General features: G+C 42.4%; 1 protein-coding gene across 1 annotated transcript; it reads left to right on the plus strand.

The window, feature by feature from the left end:
- The first annotated feature begins 1,674 nt into the window (after window positions 1–1,674).
- MSX2 (msh homeobox 2) lies at window positions 1,675–7,393 on the plus strand. The gene is made up of 2 exons (XM_032801466.2): window positions 1,675–2,129; window positions 6,260–7,393. The coding sequence occupies exons 1-2, from the start codon at window positions 1,778–1,780 to the stop codon at window positions 6,682–6,684; spliced, it is 777 nt and encodes a 258-aa protein (XP_032657357.1). The 5' UTR covers window positions 1,675–1,777; the 3' UTR covers window positions 6,685–7,393.
- Window positions 7,394–21,954: the final 14,561 nt, after the last annotated feature.

Here is a 21,954-nt window from a genome sequence, read left to right on the forward strand (position 1 = left end):
GTCCTTACTCAAAATGCCTTTTGCCTGAATAACAGCTACAGGATCAAGCCCCGGATACCGCTCGGAGAAGAGTGCTCTCTCATATAGACCAACACAAGGTACATAGCACATAGGCTCCAGAAACCAAGGTCAAGACCAAATGGTTGTAACTGTCTGGGATATTAATAAGAAAGGGGTAAAAGCTCTCAAGCTATTGAGAGGTAATGGGTCGATGAAACTAATACCACTAACCAGCTAGTGTCAAAAATAAAACCGCCTTTTAAAACAACAACTCTGCAATATAGTTTTGCTTCGGCAGGTCCCGATCCTGTATCCCACCCCCACCCCTATGCTCCTTCTACAGTCGGTGGAAATCTGGGCGGAATCAATCATCAAATAAATAAATATAGACTCATCACTTGTTCAGGGTTTGCGTTAGGTTTAACTGCCCCCGCCTATATTTTAAGCTTCAATTTTTCTGAGCGTTTTAATAGCCATAGTTACCAGCATGTAATTAAATAATTATCATGATGAAATTACACTCGTTATGAAGAAAATGTATTTACTTTTATCCGCAAGGCGATTGAAAGAAATGTTTTTAATTAACACACTCTTATTCACACTAAAGGAGTCAAAAAGAGGCAGAATCCCCCACCACCCCGCCATAAAACTACGTCGATATGTTTGCAAACTGAGGACTGCAGAATCATGTCCCATGCTTATTAGAACCACATTTATTCATCATCTTTGTCCGCGTGCAATTTATGTGAGCAAAATCATCATTACAAATCCCACCTTTGTAGCGTGGTTTTTAACTGGCGGGTGTCTTTGCACTAAGAAATAGAGCAAAAGTGCCTTTGTAGTGAAAACTGGTCCAGCTATTAAGATTATACGTTGATGTATTTGTGCTTGCCAGGCTATAGGGAATTGTCCCTGCTGAGAAGCACTGAATAAATGTTTACCCCTTCGAACCTCAGTGGCATTGGATCCGAACGGAACCGCACGATTTTGCAAATCACATCATTCTTTTAACTCTCCAAGGCGTATTTTGTAGCGTTCGGAGGTGCAGGCGGAGCAGCAAAAAAGGGGCGAGGCACGTGTAATTTCCCGTAGTCTCGTGTGTGTATTTTGACAAAAGACTAAATAGCAGAAATTCACAAATAAGGATCGGGAGACAAGAATCGCGGGTGCCCTGCCCGAGCCACGGGTAAAAGTGGCGGTGACTGGAGGTGGTCCGATGTCACATGTTTCCGTGTCAGACAAAAACACCTGGGATGTGATTGGAAGTGGGTAACAGTTATGCCACAAGCTAGAGAAAAGGAGTGTTTAAAATGCGAGGGTGGGAGGGTTAAAAAGAGAAAAATCTTGAATCTTAGAATCCTCTTCATGGAACCTGCCTTAATTACCTTACTGACTTTTCCTGCTTTGGCATGATTATAGCTCTGGAAGGCTCCTTAATAACGCAGCTCCGTTTGCTGCCCATGTTATTAACTCCTAATTTATTTTTTAAAAGGGAGGGGGGAAGCCCCTCAGAACCAATCACAAGAGTGGCACCTGCACGTCATCCTCCAGGGTTGCTCTGATTGGTTCGGCTGGGTTGACTCAACTTCCCAAAGGAGGAAACAACAACTGAGCACCCAAAAAAAGAAGCGGGGGTGGGGGGAATTGCTGAGTGGCTGGAGCTGGCGGGTCCCTGAGCAGTGAGTAGTAGGAGCCGCACGGAGTAGGAGGGATACGGGAGCAGAGCTGTGTGTGTGTGCCAGGCGCAGTGCACAGGGATCGGTGGGGGTGTGCAGCGATGTCTTCTCCTTCCAAGACGAAGGAGGTTTTCTCCTCGGATGAAGAGGGCCCAGCAGCTGGTGCCGAGGATCATCACAAAATCAAAGTCTCCAGTTTGCCTTTCAGCGTGGAAGCGCTCATGTCCGACAAAAAGCCCTCCAAAGAGGTGCCCCTCACCCCCGGCGGGGGAGGCATGGAAGGAGCTGGCCTGGGCACTTCCAGGAACATGCTGCTGCCAGGGCACGGCTCCAGGGAAGCTCACAGCCCTGGGGGGCTTACAAAAACCTTGGAAACCTCGTCGGTGAAATCAGAGAATTCCGAAGACGGCAGCTCCTGGGTTCAAGAGGCCGGGAGATATTCCCCTCCACCAAGTGAGTGCTGCCCGGATCTGGGGCTCTGACACTAGCGGGTCTAAATAGAACAAATGGGGGTTGTCTAAGTAAGAAATGCCGCGTCTGGGGGTGAGTCGTGCGCGTGGGAGAAGGGTCTGTACTGGGGCATGAAACCAGATCTATGACCGCATAGCTTCCAGGGAGGGCGCTGACTCTGCCTTTAGGAACTAACTGGCTGCTATTTCCTGATTTAATCTGTTCCTTCACGTCCAAGAACGAGTCTTTGAGCGGTAAGATTTGGACGGAGGGTGGCTGGCTAGACGCTTTTTGGCCTGTATAAGTGAAGATCCGGAGCCCCGCAGCAATTTCCCAGATACTGCATTTGTCTGTAGAGATTTTCAAATCAGATCTCAAATTGAACTGGACGGAGCGTGGCTTCCAACGAGAATTCCAGAGTTGTTCTATATGATACCGGCTCCCCGAGCGCTTCGTTTGACACAGTGCGCATGAATGAACCCATCCGAGCTGGCTCCGCTAAGTGCCCTAAACTGTGTGAAACTGGGGAGGACTCTGTCATGTCTTCGGGATCCGCTCCCCAGCCTCACTAGAGGTGTTTCCACACACATACACCCCCAATGACACGCGATCCGCAGGCTAGCAATGCGCGTAAAGCCATGCCGCCGGCTTTCGTCAGAGCGGAATTCCATCTGTATCTCTACAGACAGCGCGTGGACACTGCATTGCGCCATTGAACTTCGCAGCTAGCCCGCTTAGATCACATCACGCGTTTCTAGAGTTCTGGCCCCTTTTTAAATTCAGGAATATAGCTGACCTAGTATGACAAAAATATATTTTAAATGGCTATGCAGCTCCGCATTTTCCCAGATAGAGAGTAGCCAACGGTGTTACGCACCTGTAATAACAGATGGATCAATACACCTCAAGCTTGAGTTAAAAATTAAAATGGGCTGCTTTGCTTTGATCTAATAACTGCTTCACCAACAGATGTGATCTGCTTGGTCTAACTATCTTGGAGGAGGAGTTCGGTTTGTAATCTAGTCTCACGAAAAGAAAGTTTTAGCAAAGCTCTAGCTTTCACTTTTCCGGTACCTGTGTATTTTCCTTGACTTTCGGAGCTTCAATTTTCTTTGATCCCCCAAATTAATCTGATGCTTGGGACGTTCGGAAGAGATTGTGTGACAACAGATAGAACAGTGTAAACGGGGGGAAAAACTAATACTCCTGCGTCATTCTTGTATAGAAAGTCTCCCAATCTCTATGTACTCCAGGTTTGCTAGGGAAAGGTATGAAAATACCTTAAACAAAACCCCTAGGCGCTTTTTGTGTGTGTGTTGCTCTTTCTATATTTTACTAGTTATAGCATACAGCTTCTAACAAAATATGACCTGGAAATAGACAACGCCTAACGTTTTTACCTAGACACTACTTCACATGGCTCTTTTCCAAGACCATAGATTCACTGAGCTCCCAGCTTTTTTCTCGCTTTATTAAAAATTGCCAATGATTCAAAGGTCACAGTATTCTATAACTTTAACATGTCACAGAAAGTACATACTGAGATTTGGAAGGATTCATGGCTTTTCACAGAATTCACTATTTCGGAGGAAATTTTGCCTGCACGAGGGTCTTAGGTTTTGGTAAAATAAGATTTAAGACATGATGAAAATTGGAGATTGCTACTCTTCTTAATTTAGGGTTTCCTTCCTCTCCAGCCTCTCTTATCCCTGTCAAATAACTACTGACTCCCGACACTAGGTAAGTCTTAGAGGGTTGTCTGTAGGTCAGTGACTTTGGGTTCTTACAAGAGATGATACAGATCATCTCCCTGCACACTCTTGGCATTTAAAATAGGTTATTTGAAAACTTATGTTTGGTTGAAGGTGTGATCAGTGGGATCAGAGAGGAGTAGCTTAAACTACATGGTTGGTTTCTTTGACACAGGTAGCATTACTCAGGTGATGACTGTGTCAAGGATTTACCAGAAAATCTAGTGAAAAGCATAAGTGATACCTTTAAAATAAGCCATTTCACCAAATACCATAGACTGTCCACAATAAAGAGAGTGTAATGTGTTCTGGTGCTCTGTTTATTATCACCGCTACACTCAGGTGACTTATTTGAAAGGATGCCGAAATGGTGAAAGATACATAGGTTAAAGTTTGCAGATATTTGACAGTAAACCTTTGATTGGGATTTTATTAAAAGATAAGTACTTATATGAGGTTGAAAGTCTCCCCTCCCCCCCCACATATACACATTTGGCAGAAATCTTGACGTGTTGGGCCAGTTCCTGATGCCATTTGAAGATTTGCTTTTAATTTCAATGGAATAAAACTATCTCGTTTTCTGTGTTTGCAATTTCGAGATAAATCTTCATCTACCCTCTTGGTCTTCACATGCTTTGTAAGGAGGGAAAAGGCATAAGTATGAAGCCCCTTGTCTAACCATGCCTTTGGAGATCTTTCCCAAGAAGCAAATTCATAGGAACAACATCTAATCATATTTTCATTTTAAAATGAGCCCCAATGGAGTGTATTAAGCGAAGCAATTCCATATTTACTGTGTTGTTTTAGGAAGTTCTGGGACTGCACGAAATACCCACACTGGCTGCATAGTTACGAAAATGCCCTCAATGTATTAACCACAATTTGTTTTGCATTAGAAAATATTCCGCTCTTCAGTAGACAGAATAGGGATTAAGAATTTAAGGTTGACTTTTATTTTGGGCAATCCTTCCCTTTCTCTACTTTTTCGTTTTCAAACGTTGAACAGTTTGGGGGGTTGTTTTGCATTTCAAACTCATCGCCCAGTCTATTTTAAAATTCAAAACGTCCTTTGAAACAAATTGTAAGAGGCAAAGAAAAAATATATTGACAACCAGAGTGCGCAAACACTGACAAGTGTGTATGAAACAGGGCCAAAAATATGTCTAAAATGCACCTGCCATTTAGGGCAGGTTCTCCTTTTCGATATCTCACTGAAGAAAGAGCTGCCTGTTAAATACTTCGATTTAAAGCCAATCAAGCGTCCCAGGTTTTCAAGTTGCTCGCATCTTAGTCATTCTTTTCACCCCAAAAGGTTATTACTGAAATGCAAAGCGTTCTAAGAAAAATCAGTGACAAAGTAAATGATGTGGCCCGGATTACGATGGAACACGATAGATAACACATTCCACATCTTGCATTGGCCAGGGATGCTTCAGTTATATGGGGTTTTCAATTAGCCTATGTCATAAAAGCTACACTTTGAAAAAGGACTCGCCTTCTTTCCTTCCTGTGCTTTTCTGTCATTGTTTGTTGGGGGGGGGCAGAGTGAGAGGGGCTGTGAATAATCTAAAAGTAATAAAACTGCCCGATTCCCACCCCCCCACACCTTTTTCAGTGGAAGCAGATAGAGGTGTCAGCTAGGGTGACCAGACAGCAAGTGTGAAAAATCGGGACAGGATGTGTGCGTGTGTGTGTGGGGGGGGGGGGGGTACTAGGAGCCTATAAAAGAAAAAGCCCCAAATATCAGGACTGTCCATCTAAAATCGGGACATCTGGTCACCCACTGTCAGCAAACATAAAGAATGTTATCAGATCCCATTCTATAGCTCTCAGGCAGAAGGCCTACTAGGACTGCAGGGTTTGGCCCAAAATGGAAAAATCCCTGGAGAGTGGTGATGATGGTGGATTTATTTCTGTCCCTTGCTGGAGATTTTACTTCTGGGGACTTATTTCTTGTATAACGCGTTACACTTTGGTGTACACAGAGGGTCCTAGGAATTCTTGCTCACCGAAGCTATTAAGACATTTGCGCTGTACTGTCTGAATTTATGTGGTCGGACCCCGTGATGTCTTCACATGCTGTTTCCTTTTTGTTGATTTTGTCACTTAAAGGCTTATGGGGAAGGGGGATTCTCTACCTGCCGTATGGAAAATGGGGCCGGGATTTCTCCATAAAACAGCCCACGACCCAGACAGCAATGAGTTCAAGCACCGCTTATGTGTCATGTTCTTATTTGTGTCATATTTGGGGGTTATCTCCAGGAGGGTGCGAATGAAACAAATCCCAAACATACTCTCAAGCTTCATTTTCTTCCCCCTCTTTTTTTCTTAAGCATTCCTCCTCCTCTCTTTTTTTTTAACTGGCCTTTTCTTTCCTTCCAGGACATCTGAGTCCCACCGCATGCACACTGAGGAAGCACAAGACTAACAGGAAGCCCAGAACCCCTTTCACCACTTCCCAGCTGCTGGCTTTGGAGCGCAAATTCCGCCAGAAACAATATCTGTCCATCGCAGAAAGAGCAGAATTCTCCAGCTCTCTCAACCTCACAGAGACCCAGGTCAAAATCTGGTTCCAGAACCGGAGGGCCAAGGCCAAGAGACTGCAGGAGGCCGAGTTAGAGAAGCTAAAAATGGCAGCAAAGCCCATGTTGCCTTCTGGGTTCAGTCTACCTTTCCCCATCAACTCTCCCATCCAGGCGGCCTCACTGTATGGACCATCTTATCCTTTTCACAGACCTGTGCTTCCCATCCCACCTGTAGGACTCTATGCTACTCCTGTCGGATATAGCATGTACCACCTGTCTTAAGAAGATCGAAAGGAAAGCAATGGCGATATAGACTTCCTGGCGGATCTTGTCCACTGCGAGAACGCACTAGAAAACCAGTTCTGGCCATTGTTTCTGCCGGCTTCTATGTGCCATATCCAGTGTATAGGAGTTTGCATTAGAAAAGTAAAGCAGCCTGTATGCTACAGGTTGGGAACGCAGCCAGGGTCTCCCCTAAGCTTGACCTGAGCAATCAGACTCTGACTCTGAAAGAAAAATATAAAACCCTATACAATTAAACCAATATAGTTCTCTTTATATACTGCACACGGGACAGAGGAGTCGGTAAACAATAAATCCTGTATTTTCAAGGCATAGTTTCCTTAGCCCCTTCCTAGGAGGCCCAAGACCTGTTTTAAAGTAGGAGTGGTTCCTTCCCCAAACTGAATCTTAAGCCTTGTCGCTTAAGATGTAGGAGATGAAAGGTATCGTCGAGTTTTGTTTTTAAAACAAACCTCAGAAGACAGAGACTCACTGTAACTAGGACGTAGACCCCAGTAGAGTCAGACTGAGGCCAAAGGCAGCAAGTTCCTGCATTTTCAAATGGGGCCACCCTGCGCCCAAGCAACAAGGAGCATTCCTGGACCGCAGGATCGGGCCCCTAAATGAGTAAAGTCTATAATAACTTTACCCACCCCATTATCGGATCATTTATTCCCTTCCCCCCTTTTTTTTCTTGTAGAACTTAAATATTTTTTTCAAAGCACTGTGGGGGAGGGGAGACGCACAGAGAGGGCTATAGGCAAAGAGTTTTGTCTTTATCCCTTCTTCCTTTGCGCGTTTAATAATTTCACCTACAGCCAGGTGTATGTGTGTTTGGCTCTAGGATGCTATTTGAAGGGGGCAGGGTGGAAGGGTACGATAGATATATGGAGAAAAGAGGTGGGCTATTTTTTTCCCCCCAGAGTAGTGTGTGTGCAAGGACTATCAAACCCTAACGCAGAATTGTTTTTTATTTGCAATAATTTATGCTTTAAAAAAAAATCACCTTGTAAAGAATGCCAATATAGTGAATCATGCTTAAGCGTTTCTTGAAAACACCAGTAGATTCAGGTACCAAAAAGAAACATATGGGACAATAGGATGCCACTGCTCTGCAAACTGATCTCCTTTCCTGGAATTCACTGGGGGAGTTCTGCTTACAAACCAATGGCACGATATAGCCCAGCCTTTTTCTTATAATCATTATTGTTTAATTATTATTATTACTGAATAATATTTATAATTATTATAAAGCGCTGAACTTTGTGGTAAAGTTACTATAGAGGATGCAGATCACTGAAGGCAGAACTTCTCCTGGATACATTTTGTTTTAAAAGCATGTTGTGGAAAAAAAAAAAAAAAAAGAGCCACAAAGTTTTGACCTACTCCAGGATGTGTCGTCTTCCACTGTAGTTCAATCCTCCACCCTCCTCCATTCCCATTATATTAAAGTCCCTTTGAAAGGGATGCCGTGTACAATTTTATATATTTTATTGAAGATTTATTATTTCTTATCTCTTTCGAATTAAATTAAAAAAAACCAACCTTGTTTAATTGTGTCTGGGTTTGTCAGTGTTCGCAATTATTTAAAGATAACTTTTCGCTCTGGTTGTCTGTCCTGGGTCACGATCAAAGAAGTAATCAGCACTCCTCTGTAGGCTGCCTTTATTGTTCGTCCCCCCACTGCCCCCATAAATCTTAAAGTGAAAAAAGGCCAGATAGGCGGCACACAGAGTTGAAATTGAGAGCCAAACATTCACAATCGAAAGCCTAACCTGTGAGTTGTTCTTCTTTTTAATAACTCTTCCTAGGCGCTTCTTCTCTTTGCACGATATTTTATGTAATATTTAGATCATTTTGGTTAGCGCTTGATCCCGATTCCCCTCATGCTGGCATCTCTATTCAATCCTGACTCCAGTAGAGTTCCCAATGATGTACACCCAGGGGCAGATGAGAATGAACCCAGTAAATTCTCCCCTTGGAGCCAGTGACAGGGAAGGATTGAAGGTTGTGGATCTAAAAGACACACACATCAGGGAAGGGTTGGAATAGTCTAGTACACATTTTAACGCATTTACCCCGTCTACACTGAAATGATCGCCCGTAGTGTGTCTGCACCTTAGTTCCTGAAACTGACTAGTTAGCTCCGCTGTCATGGAGATTAATATCTACCCTATGTCCTTCCTAAGATAATTGTATATACAATGTGCAATTTTATATTAAATAGCAGTGATAGTTTGGGTGGCCTGTCCTCCACAGTGATGCATTTTGCCCAGGGATTTGTTCTTTTCCTTGGCTAGGGAACGATCCTGCATTCGCGATAGGGAGGGAGGCGGGGGACTAGGATCCTAAGCAATATGTTTCCTTTTCTACTTCAAAACAAGAAGACAGGGAAATGCCCATTACCTAGCAATGCCTGTTTAAAATTTAAAAAATGCGGATAGTTGTGTTTCTGCGTTGGTTCCGGCCTGAGAGCCCTTCCCCACGTTTGTAAGCAGGACTCTCCCTAGTTTCCATTGCAGGAAGAGTTCATGTTGAATACGGATGGGACAATAGAGCCCCAAATGTTTTAAACAACCTTCTTGGTGGCTCTTGGCTCCCTGGCGAATTCAGTGCATTTAAGACCCGATCCAGAGGGAGGTGAGGGAACGCAGCCCCTTGTTAGGATGTGGCCCTGAATGTGACAACAATCAGGCACATGGACCTGGCTGCAGAACGAAGAGTACAAAGTTCTAAAATGTCACCGAAACCAAGTTATAATACTAAGTCCTGGTGGTGGAATCAGGACCCCGCGCTCTAACTAGCGGGAGTTTTACCCGAGTAAGAGTTTCAGGAGCAAAGGTCTGATCTCTGCAGCTCAGTGGAATGACTCGCATTGAATTCAGTAGACTTTGGACCAGATCCCAAAGCCTTAGTCTCCCTCCTGCCTCCCCTCCAAATGCAAGGACCAAAGCTGGAGGAATACAATCTCCAATGCAGACTTTTCAAATTAGCATTTACTGCCACATAAAAACTTGAGACAACCGCTTCTGTCTCTCTCTCTTCCCTCTAACTGCAGGAGCCTCTCCCCCCGCCCCCGCTACACAGCCCCCAAATGTTCCTGAATGTTTTTTTTTAACCGGGCTGGAAATAAAGCAGCAGTATTTTGAACCTTCAGCATAAATCATGTGTGTCAGGGATTATGTCTAAATCGTTTCACTGGAAACTCTTTGAGCACCGGAGCTTTGTGTGTGTTACGAGAGATCCTTAAAAGGGCTACAGATTTATGGCAAAACACAAGAGTGTTGAAGGAAAAGCCTCCAAAACATGCGCGGGACTTTATTATGACAAAACCAAGACGGCCTATGACACTTCCTAAGAGCGAGCTGCGGAATGGCCAGTTCCCCCTGCGCCCACTATTAACGTGTTCAAATTAAAGCCTTTAGAAAGGCCAACCTAATTGAGTATTCTGTTCATTAGAGGGAGGTGTCAGGCTTTGCTCATCAGCGGCCTAATGGGAGCTGCCCTGCGGGCAGATCTGTAACCAAATCAATTACAAGACGTCAGGGGAATCAGAACGCTGTCATCAAACGCGATGCAGCTCCCCACCCCCGGCCCCTTTCGCAAGAGGTGTGTCTCTAATGAGTTACTCTAATGCAAAGTTAAATTGCTCTCCAAGTATTTTCTGACACAAAGCAGGTGCGATGAGTAGAAACGAGCGAGCTGGAAAACTGTTCCGGTTAATTTTTTTTTAAGTGCACGATAATTGGAACAATAAATAACAAACATAAAAATGCTACCTTATAAATTATCCCGATCCTTGAAATTGCAGCTCGGGGAACGGGAGAGGCAGGCCTGCGAAGCAACGGAACCCGGCTGGGGCTTTAATCCACCCTTGGATTTGTTGACATAAACGGTTATAGGGGAAAGGGGTTTCTGACAAGGAATTCATTACCCAACGCCATAGGCACGTTGAGTCTGTATTTCATGTTGTCACATTTCCTTGTCAAGCCCTGGAATTTCCCTGGCTTGCCTGCATTTTATTAGGGGGAAAGTTAAGTTACTACCGGGCGTCTATTAGTCCACGTGTCACAGTTTTATTTCAATCGTCTACTTTGGCGCTAGCCCTATCCCGCAAGCCCTTACGCTCGTGAGTAAACGTTGCACAAGCGACTAAACCTGGGATTATGGGATCAGGCCCCAAATTATGTGACAGTTTGTTAGGCAAACAGCTCCGAGATGGGGAGAGAGAACCTGCCCCTGCCTTGAGAGCCTGGTAGGACGTCAGGATCGGGCCCCAAGCAGGGTCAACTTTTTTCGCCGGAGAAGAGAAATAACGCACTAGCTAAGTACTTACATTGGAAACATGGGGCCCGATTCCGATCTTAATTACAGCCCTACATCGCCATTCAAATGAAAGGAGGGTTTCTTTCGGGCTGACAGGGTGGTACAATACTCAGAACAAAATCTGACAGACCCTCTCCTTGGCTTCTTACTCCCAAGGCATTGTGCGTTATTTAAAGGAGGAGCCGTTTAGGGTTTACACTACAGGCTATAAAGCACATATTCCCTTTAGCTGAAATTAGTTAATATTCGCAGTCTTGGCCACCTGCTCTGTGACAACAAAGAGCCGGGAGTGGTGGGAAAGTCACCAATGATTTTCATTTAAGGGAAGTAAAGGCGTGGGTTGTTTTCAGGATAAAATGACAGCTAGTACAGAAGGAATTTCAGGATCACCAAACAAATCAAGTTAGACTCCATTAGGCCAACATTTCTGTCCTGCAGAGACAAGAAAGGACTGAATGTATATATATTGCCATCATACTGCACGCCTGGATCATGCATTTTATAGCATACGCACACATATCCTTGGTATATACACACTTATACGCATAATACAGGTATGGAGAGAGATAATGTGTATTTGTCCCAACGTATTGCATTTCTGAACCACGTCTGCGCGCTCTCTCTCGACATACAGACATCTTAATTTTCAGAATAAATTCTGTATAGCTGTTGAGAATTTTATACGTTTGCACTGGAATCCTGGATCCTATGTACACGCACGCACGCACACAAAGCATGCATTGCGCAGAAATGGAAACATAATGACAAATAAGAGAAAAAGATACAATCGAGAAAGCACAGTCCCCTCCGCTCTCCCCGCGGGTCAGAGTAAAGAGGAACCTTGTCACGTGAACACTTGCAAAATTTGCTCACAACTCCAAATTCGAGAATAAACTTGCTGTGGTGCTTTTTCCTCCTTACCGGGGAAGCTCAGCTGTTGGAAGAAGCACTGAATCATCGAGAAAACAAGGTCCCAGTCTCTGAGGGGCCTAATTCTGAGCTCACTTAGCTTGGTATAATATCAGGAGTAACTCCTTTGAAATTAATTGAGTTACACAGGGGATATGAAAATCAGGGTTAGTTTTACAGATTCTTTATGGTAGTAAAGTTATCATTGCTTTCCTTAATCTATCTTTTGTACTCATCTCTGATTTATGCCCCCTCTTCCTCACCCCCAGAGTAACATGGCCTTTAAAAACTTTCCGCTCAACAGGACGAAATCAACGAGAGATTGTTCCCATCTTGCATATTATTAATAACAAACGTAATCATTTAAAGGCGCAAGTTTATTTTTAAAAAGTAATCCATATAGATAACCTATAGCCATCATCCCCAACGCTTACAATTTGCTTGCAGAAATCCCCCCTACAAAAAGTAATGCCTGTGAATTTTTTTTCTCCCATCATCCCTAGAGCAGATGATGAGTTTTCACTTCATTTATAGATCAGGGTACCAAAAAATGTCGAATGAAGTGACATTTACAAGTGAAATATACTAAGGTTCTCAAAAAGCCTATACATCACTATTTGCATTCCGAAATCAAAAGAGGTGGATTACAATATAATTTATGTTTAGCTTTCGATGTCAGCACCACAATATAAATACCGCCCCCGACCTCGATGCGTGTTTCTCACCGTGTTACATAAGGTATTTGGCTATCAACATGCTTCAGTTCTCAGCTGGTTGCAGGAAAGGAATAAACATCTTTCCATCCCTTGTATTTCACTCTCTTTAATACCACAGCAATTCTGTCCCTGCTGTTTTAGTGGAAATACGGGTCTATAAAGCTGCAACTGCAACATATTTTTAAAATAGTACCATTTTTAAAGGGGATTGGAATAATTCTGCTTTGTTTGGGTAGGAGAGACTCAAATATATATGTTCGATTAATGTTTCATAAAAGTGCTCAAGGAAATTAAAACGTTCTGTGACAGTCCCACTGTAAAGGCAGGTCTTTCTGGAAAGTGTTCTGTATGTATTTTTTAGATGGCCATGTTTTGAGTTGAATAAGCAAGAACTCGTAAAGAAAAAAAAAACATGTTCCTTAAAAATATGTGCTGCCCATTTTATTAAACTGATTATGCCAGAGTTCAATTTCAAGTTTGTTTTAAGCAGAAATATTTTCCTGTAATGGCCTGCTTGAAAACAGATTATTTTTTTCTTCTTTTTTTTTTAATGACCTGTAATGGCCAATCCAATTCAGCTGGGCTATCAAGGCACTGTGTTAAATATCATGTTTGAAAAAAAACCCCAAAAAGTCATAATTAAAAATAAGCAGTCGGAATAATCTTCCACTGCCAGCCCGCCTCCCAAAAGGCAATAACATTAATTTAAGACTGTCAAAACATCAAAGCTGAGAAAAGGAGCTGCTAAAATAATGTCTCTTGATAAGGAAATAATAAAAACACTCAAAAAACTCTACTCAATAAACTCCACTGGATTTGGAGGTCTGTGCCATATTTTATTTGGTGATGAAAGCACTTTGATGTCACTGTATTCCAAACAATTATTATTATAATTTTAAACAACCTGGTGTTTTCCATTACTAACGGCTTACGCTTTGAAGTTACACCTCATAATTTCTTAAATTAAATAAATCATTTTAAGTTTGCACTGGGAGCCTTTTAATAGCAGAGAAAGGAATATCATTATCTTGTTGAGAGGCAATTGCAGTGGCTCCAGTTTGGCTGTAGCTGGGGGCGAAGTGGTGCACTATAACAGACATACTTTATTAGCCTCCCATAACTCTTGAAAGAACATTTTTATATTTTCTTTGATTCACCCTCCCCCTCTTGTTTAAAAGCTGTCCCAACCTTTAATTACTGCCTAATATGAAAAGCATTATTTTTTAATGCTGTGTAATTTACCAGAGGCAATAGGCCAAGTTAACAATTGTTTATGAGGGGTGCTGTTTCACACAGGGCAAAGAATGCTGCTCCAAACCCAACTTTGCATGGGTGGCTGCACTAATTAATACAGTGTCTGAGACTCCTAGGGGTTTTTTAATATTAAAGCCTATGGGGCGGAAGGGTTTTAGAAGTCCAGCTCCTGCTGACGCCCTCCTCCCTTCCCCAATGATTTCTGCTTTCATGCTGTTTTGATCCTTGTGTAAAGTCAGCACATACAAGAGACGTGCTCGCTCCCCTTCTCCTGGGGCCTGAGGTGCCCAAAAGAAAACGAGACACTGTGCAACATCAGAATCACGCGTGGGGAAGCCGAGTCACATTTGCAAAATATAGAAAAATAATGGTGAGTGGGGACAATTGCTATATATTTATGTTTTTTCCAGTTTGAACAGGAAAAAAAACCTTCCAACAACAGGGCAAATTGTTCCTTATAAAAGAATAGGATTTAAATCCCCCTTCCTAGATGGATCAAGTCTTATCCGTGACATATACTTTTCTTTTAGTCTGATTTTTCCCTTAAATCCCCCTGTCCCCATTTATTAGAGCAGAGGATGCAGGCAACACCAGACAGTGTGCAAAGCAGGATTCATTATATCTGGCACAAGGGAAGTTTATCTGTCTAAATTATCACATAGCCTGGACAATTTACATCAGCTCGGGATCTGTTTAAAATGTAGGGCTGTAACTTAAACCTTGGCTCCGAAAGAGTTACATTAACTCATTCGTTTTGGAATGAAAATCACTAAAGCTACTTTAACCAGACCAGCGATTTGTAAAAGAGAGGAGCGTTGTTGCTGAATTAAATCTCTCTCTGTTCCGATATTTGCCATTAAAAAAAACAAAAACCTTCTATCTAGTGTCCTGCTGAGGAAGAGAATGTAGGGGCATGAGTAAGGACAGAGGAAGGCACGAGCTTTTTTCCCTTATTAACCACTAGTGACACGCGGAACTTTCAGAAATTTACTAGGAAGCGGTGAGGAAATTGACCAGGAGCCAAAGGTGCCAAAGAACTGTATCTAAACACACACTCCCCTAGAAAATCAATAACTTCTCCTGCCTGACAATGGCTCTAGCAAAGAGGGGGACATGGAAGCTGGCACATTCATCACTTTGATAAATGGTGGTTGCTCACTTCTGTTCTTTCAGCCAGTTTATTTTCTTAAACTACCGGGCAAAAGATCTAATGATGGAGCAGACAAACGCACTAACAAACAGACGACAGCTTTATGGATGGAGTTCAGTTCCCAGGGGATGATGGGTGTTAAAGACAGAGCGAAACAGACTTTGCCTAACCTCGTTCTTTGTATAGTTCAGTTTCACTGTAACCTGGTCATTTACTTGGAAATTACAGCTAGGGTTGTTTTTTTTTCTCTCCCCTTTTAAAGGAGCAGACACCTCGAGGTTTGTTTTATGGGCTGATCGGGTTTGTTCTCTCTCTTTCTCCTTTAGTTCAGCTCCTTTACAAGTCTAATCTGCCCAACTGCATTGCTATTTTTCATGTTGGACCCGTGCATTTCTCGGCTAAGCCTTTTTCCTTTTTGATGTAGCGAGTCAATTGAGGAATGCTGGTCTTGGTTATCAATCACCCAGCTGGGTCTTAAAGGGCTCTGGCTAATCAGATTTAATTGCTCATGTAGCGCCACTCCTGCCCTGGGCCACGACCGACTTGCTCAATTAAACCCCAAATACCTGCAATCAATAAATAAGGAATGACAACGCGTTTAAGGGATTTACCCAGCAAAGAAACTGAACGGGAAACAGATTACACCCAAGAAACCCTTTTTATAATTAAACATACACCTCTCACCAATGGAAGAGGCATGTAAAGGATAAGTCTTGGAAAAATCAAGATACACGTGTTTCTCTGGGAGAACTTTTCAACAGCTATGATTATATTTGTATTATGACAGAGCCTAGAAACAGCAGCAGTAAGTTTCCATTTTATGGGCACCATTCACACATCTAAGGAAAACACTCCCTGCCCCACTGAGCTCACATTCTATTTTATCTTTATCTGAAGGTAGAAATGAGCTGTTTTATCTCACTGTCATTGTAATATCTGAGCTTTTGAACCAAGTTTTTCAGGCCCCTACGTGCATTTACGTCTTCAGAGGTGCTAAACACAATCGATGTCCGATGTTAGAAAATAACAGTCCTAAACCGTAAAAACTGAGGTTCTTTCCTCTTCTTGTTTCTTGTGTTAAACGTGGTAGAAACCGACAGTGATATAATCACTTCGAAGATTCAAAAAGCAGAAAGATACACAGCACTTGTGGCATGCACACTTGCAACGTATTTATTACAACCCTTTTGCAAGTGACCGATGGGAGAGAGGTTTATAATTTGCATAAGGCTACTTGGGACAATCCCTGCAAGATCTTGGCCAAGATTTAAGCAGCAGCTTTTTTCTTTTATTATTATTATTCATTTTGTAAAAATGCTCCCTCAGCACTCTTGCCATCAGGATTCTGCAACCTCCTTTATTTTCAGTTTATCTTTGTTAAAGGAGCAACAGAAAATAACTAAAATGAAGAGTCAAGTGGAACATGATTTCTAATGCGAAGGGTTTTGAACTAAAGTCCTAATATACTGGGATAGGATATGTCAGCCTTGTGATTTACAAATAGTCTTGTTCACTTAAAATGCAAATAATTAGACCAGGGGCCTTGGGGGTTCAGTGAATTAATGGTCTCTCCTTGCACCTTTCTTGGGACAGGGAACCCTGCCAAGATGTGCGAGAAACCAAGCTAGAATCCTGTTTACGCATCTTTTCTTATCTTGGTTCTCAGCTTATTGAAAATGGTGCTTAAGTCCCATGCCAGAAAACTACAGCAGAATTCAGTAATATTTGAGTTGGGTGAATAGTTCATAGTTTATTTGATGATTTTTGCCCTTCTCCTTTCAGAAATAGTCCAGGAAGAGCTTACCACCATTGCTCTAATTCAAAAGTTTTCACTAAATAATTTCCACAAATAATTGTTGGTATGTTGATTGTTCATAAGCAGTGAATTGCAAGTATTGGATATTCACCCTTCTAGCTGTGATGGGTACATTTGGCAGGACACATGGGTTAAATGGTATTATTTCTGCTCCCTGATTGGGTAGGTACTGGTATATAGTCATGTTTTGAGTCCAAATGCTCCTGTTTCTATTTTGAACATTTGCTTTCTGTAAAGATTCTATAACATCCGCTTAACAGTTTGCTCTTTACATGACCATTCCTGCCAGTAAACTCACGCAACAGAATATTTGTGGAAAGTGAAAAATAAAAAATGGTGCAAATACAGCTAAAGTGAACATGTTTAAAAATTTCAAATGGATATTTGGGCCATTTTATATTTTTTTCTTTGCAGTATTCACCCACCCTTTGCCTCTGTCTGATATCAGTTTGGCTTGGGCTGTGCCTTGTAGATTAAAAGGAACATTATAGATCAAATCTGTACATTGACAGAGCTGCATGGGATGGGTTTGTACAACACACGCTTGCCTGACTCCTGCCACTGTCAGTGATGTTTATCTGTTTCAATCAGAAAGCCCCCTCAGTGTCATGTGTATTTAAAGGACTGACGATTAAGGTCAGTCAAATCAGTGGAAATAGTCCCATTCATTTCAATGGGCTTTTCATTAGGCTCTTGTCCACTTTTCTTTTTAAAAAATGTAGCTGATCAAAATTATCTTTTTTTTTTAATAGCCAGTTAAACAACCAATAACCAGTAATGAGTCATCTTTCTTTCTCCCCTTTACTCCAGCTTTGGAAAGATTTGTGATAACTCAGGTCTGATACTGTATGTTACTTGGTGTTTTCTTTAAAGTTAGACTGTATGGTTTGTCCTGGTTCCAAAGAAAATCTAAAGGTACACCTCTACCCCCCATATAACGCATCCTGATATAACACAAATTCAGATATAACGCGGTAAAGCAGTGCTCTGGGGGGTGGGGTGGGGGACGGAGCTGCGCACTCTGGTGGATGAAAGCAAGTTCGATATAATGTGGTTTCACCTATAATGTGGTAAGATTTTTTGGCTTCCAGGGACAGCATTATATCGGGGTAGAGGTGTATATGCATTTGATGTTGCTAAAAGGTGGCTGGAACAGTATGCAGACAAACAAAACTATTCAAGGTAGAGCCATGGTTTCCTAGTCCAGAGAAGGAAAGATAAGAATGCTGTAGTGAAAAGCAGCATCCACTCTTCTGTTTGTCCCATTGCTACAAAAGCAGTGGGTCCTTGGCGGGCACAGCAGACCATGACCCATTTTCTCCTCCCACATGCTAGGTCAGACTGGGCCAGCTTAGGGCAGCTCAGCCAGCCAGGTTGCTAGCACTGCCTTTCTCTCACAGGTGTCTTATGCATCACAATCTGAACAGTAAACTTCAGGGGTTTTGTTTTTGTTTGTCATGTCTCTAGCACTTATGTTCATGAAAATCTTTGCAATGTGTACAGATTCAGAGATACTTGACCAAATCTATGGGAAGCCTGAAATGATAGCTCTGAGAGAGGTGTGGCCTGTTCTTATTCATGATATGAAATGCTAACTCTGAAGGCCAAGGGTGCACTTTATATGTCAAGCTGTTAACCATTTCAGTGCTCATCAAAATGCACAAAGCAAAAGATAATCATACTTGAAGGTCTAAACAATCTATGGTAAGTGGCATCTAACTTTAGCATTATGAGCAGGTGGAGCCTGATATGGGTTTTGGGGGGTGGGGGAGGACTCTAGGGGGGAACCCCAATCTGATTCATTCCACAGAGCACCTCTGCCTACAGACACACACACACAGAGCTATCTCCTTATTTCTGTTTCATTCTTTTCCCAGAGCTGACTGTTTTCCCCATTCAATAGGCAGGACGTTTTGTTACTGGAAGGGCCTGGGGAGGGTAAAAAGTGAGGATGACATGAAACTCTGTTGTCTGGAAAAACTTAGTTTCATTGAAAGCACCAAAACAATAACACAGTGTTATGCGCTGAGAGAATAATTTGGAGTGCCACCTACACTGGTGATGTTAATGGAAGTCATGAGACCCTGACATCCCCATACATCGCTTTATACATAACATTGTGTGATTGTAAGATCCTGTGATGGTAGGAGGTTAGGAAAAGACTATTCCGCAGAAGACCCTCCTGAGCAGAAGACAGATCAATAATAATAACTCATGGTGCAACTCATAGTGAATGGTACTGTTGGGCTGCATCGCCCAAGAGAAAGCAACATGTGCTGCTCTGCCTCAGAGAAGTAGAATGTTTCCCAGACGTCTCAGTACACAACCTTCCTGAATGCCCTCTTAAGAGGTATAGCTAGCTTCACTGTCTGCTGTGTAGGATTCACCTCCCCACCTTCTTGCTACTCCTCCCTTTTGGGTGCCACATGCCTCTGAAGAAGGAGAGAAGAGGCACTGCTTGAATCCTTCTCAGCACAGAGACTGGACATTTGCCTTGCTCTTATATGGGCTTCACAAGGGGGATTGGAGACTTCTTCCTATTTGCCCCCACTCTGAGCAACTGAGTAAGACCAGAGCAGGTTCTAGTTCCAAGGGACTTGCCCACATCCAAGCAGTGGCAGAGGTGAGATTAGAATGCAGGATTTCCTGCATTGCAGTCTTATTCTCACCCCATTCCTTCTCAATTGATAACACATTGCATCTTCGCCAAAGGCCAGAGGTGATTGGCATTCCTCCTCCTGGAGGCAAGATGTAAAGGAAGATTCTAGGTATACTTGGTTCTGCCTAAGTGCAAGGAGCAGGGTTAGATGGCCTGTCAAAGTCCCTCCCAGCCCTACAGTTCTATGATTCCTCTGTGCGTAACTTCTGTTAATGGGAAGAAAAGGAGAATAGACCCCTGATGTGTATTTGTTAATTATAATTAAAGGATCTATATTTACTTATTATTAGAGTTAAATACACTAACTTGATAGTAAATCTGGCACATGCAGAATCTGAATTGGAGCTACTCATAGCATCACAAGATCATGGGTTTCCAAGGGTGTTTTTGGGCATGTATTGGAACAAAATTAAGTTAGTCACTCCATGCAGTTCTCTAATTTTGTGCTGTTAGGGTTTCCTCTAGTGGATTGGAAGCCAAGTTATGCCCCTCAGAAGTCGAGAGAAAATACTAGAAATAATTAATGGTGCACCTGTTGCCTTCACTCTAATAAAAGGTCATGTATTTGTTCTATGGAAGCAGCAAGAGGTCCCAGCCAAGATTAGGTAGCCATTGAGGTTGGTAAAGGGAGAAAGGAATATCATTATCCTTGTTTTACAGATGTGGAACTCAGTTGCTGAGAGGCTAAGTGACCTGCACAAAGTGAAATAGAAAATCTGTGGCAGAGATGGGAACTGATCCTGAGTCCCACTAAACAAAAGACTAGCTTTTGTCTTTAATGTGTAACACTTATTTAGCTATTTAAGAGAGAGTCTCTTTTAAATCTCTTTTAAATAGCTGAATAAATACTCAGTGGAACCTCACTGGTCCACACTTTATTCACATGAAAACCTCTGTCTCTCTTCCAGGCTCAGCGAAGATTTAATAGCTGAGAGCCTGTAATGAATTGTCATATTACGAAGACTTCTTTGCTTTTACTACAGTTTATTTGCTAGCACATCATGAAGTGTCACCATAAATAATTAAGACTGAACTATAACTGTCAAAACAAAACGAGCACAATCTGTTTGGTCTGATGTATTATTGTTTCCTTTTTTTATTGTGTTCATTCATTTAGGGACTCAACTTGGCTTCCTACGTCAAATCAACCAATAATGGCTAGATCAAGCCCGTTCTCACTAATTTGCCATATTCAGTAATTCCCCTTCATTAGTGTGAATTAATGAGCTCCTCCTGGAGCTACATTTTGGCAGGGGGTGAGAGGAAGCAATCCTGCAGCCACATAAGCATGAGGAGAAGAGAGGCTAGAGTCAAAGGGGCGTGGCTTGAGGGGATGAGCCAGTGGAAGAGGCTTAATTCAATCCAGCTGGAAAGAGCTGACCCTGACTTCACCAATCAAGAAATGGCCCTAACCAAGCTGTTTTGGAGTGAGGGAAAAAACTAATATAGATGCTGGAGCAGGGGATGGGCAATCAGTTTAGATTAAATAAGACACCCATTCCCTTTTCCTCAAAATGATCCTTCACCCAAAACTGGAAGCAAACACAAACCAGTTTTTTTCCCCCCTCAAAGTTGTTTGGTTATTTGCTGCTATTATTTTGTTTTCTTTTAAAATGTAGGGTTCTAGAAGCAGAAATCCCAAAGCACAATGCAGAAGGCTTGTTCTCATTGTCTTTCCAGCCCCATCCTGAAACCCATCATACTGGTAATTTCAAGAAGAAACCTGTTTTGGCAAGTTGACTAGATGAATTTTACAGCCCCAAAGGGTCATATAAGCCTTGGAGAAGCATCAAAAGATCTATCAGATGGAACCTGGGAGCTTAGCTGAAGTCTGCTGTCGTCACTACATTGTACGTATCACTTTGAACTTGATTGATCCTATCGAATCCAACCACAGATGATCTGTTGCTGTTTCTCTTGGTAGTGGAGTTGTTTGACTGTCCATGAGTCACAGGGATAATAGCTAATACTTAAAAGACTGTTCAGATAGAAAAAGATATCTCATGCTCTCATCTGAAGTATGTGTCTGGTTTTGGTGCCATCACAGAGAGCATGCCAGGTTAACAGCTACACAATGAATGCAAGTTCTTAATGATGGCAACTTTACTGCTCACCCGCCTATGGAAGTGAAGTGGCAACCTTCTAATAACTAGAACATTTGCCTTTATTTATTTAGTTGGTGGTTCGGTACACACAAGTACATGTAGAGGTAATCAGGTAGTTTAGATGTCCTGGAAATTAATAACTGATGGTAATTCTTTTTAAACATGCAGCTGTATAAGTGGAACAACACAGTTATTTAACAGGATGCTAATAATAGCTGTGTAGTGGCTTTGACAGCATATTTACTTACTGCACTTGGTATGGACCTCAGTGGGAGTAGAGACTGCTGAGCTTAGAACTCAGAACCTCCTTATTCCTCCAGACCTTGCTGCCAAGG

This window comes from Chelonoidis abingdonii, chromosome 7 (genome assembly GCF_003597395.2).
Source record: "Chelonoidis abingdonii isolate Lonesome George chromosome 7, CheloAbing_2.0, whole genome shotgun sequence".
Taxonomy (NCBI): Eukaryota; Metazoa; Chordata; order Testudines; family Testudinidae; genus Chelonoidis; species Chelonoidis abingdonii.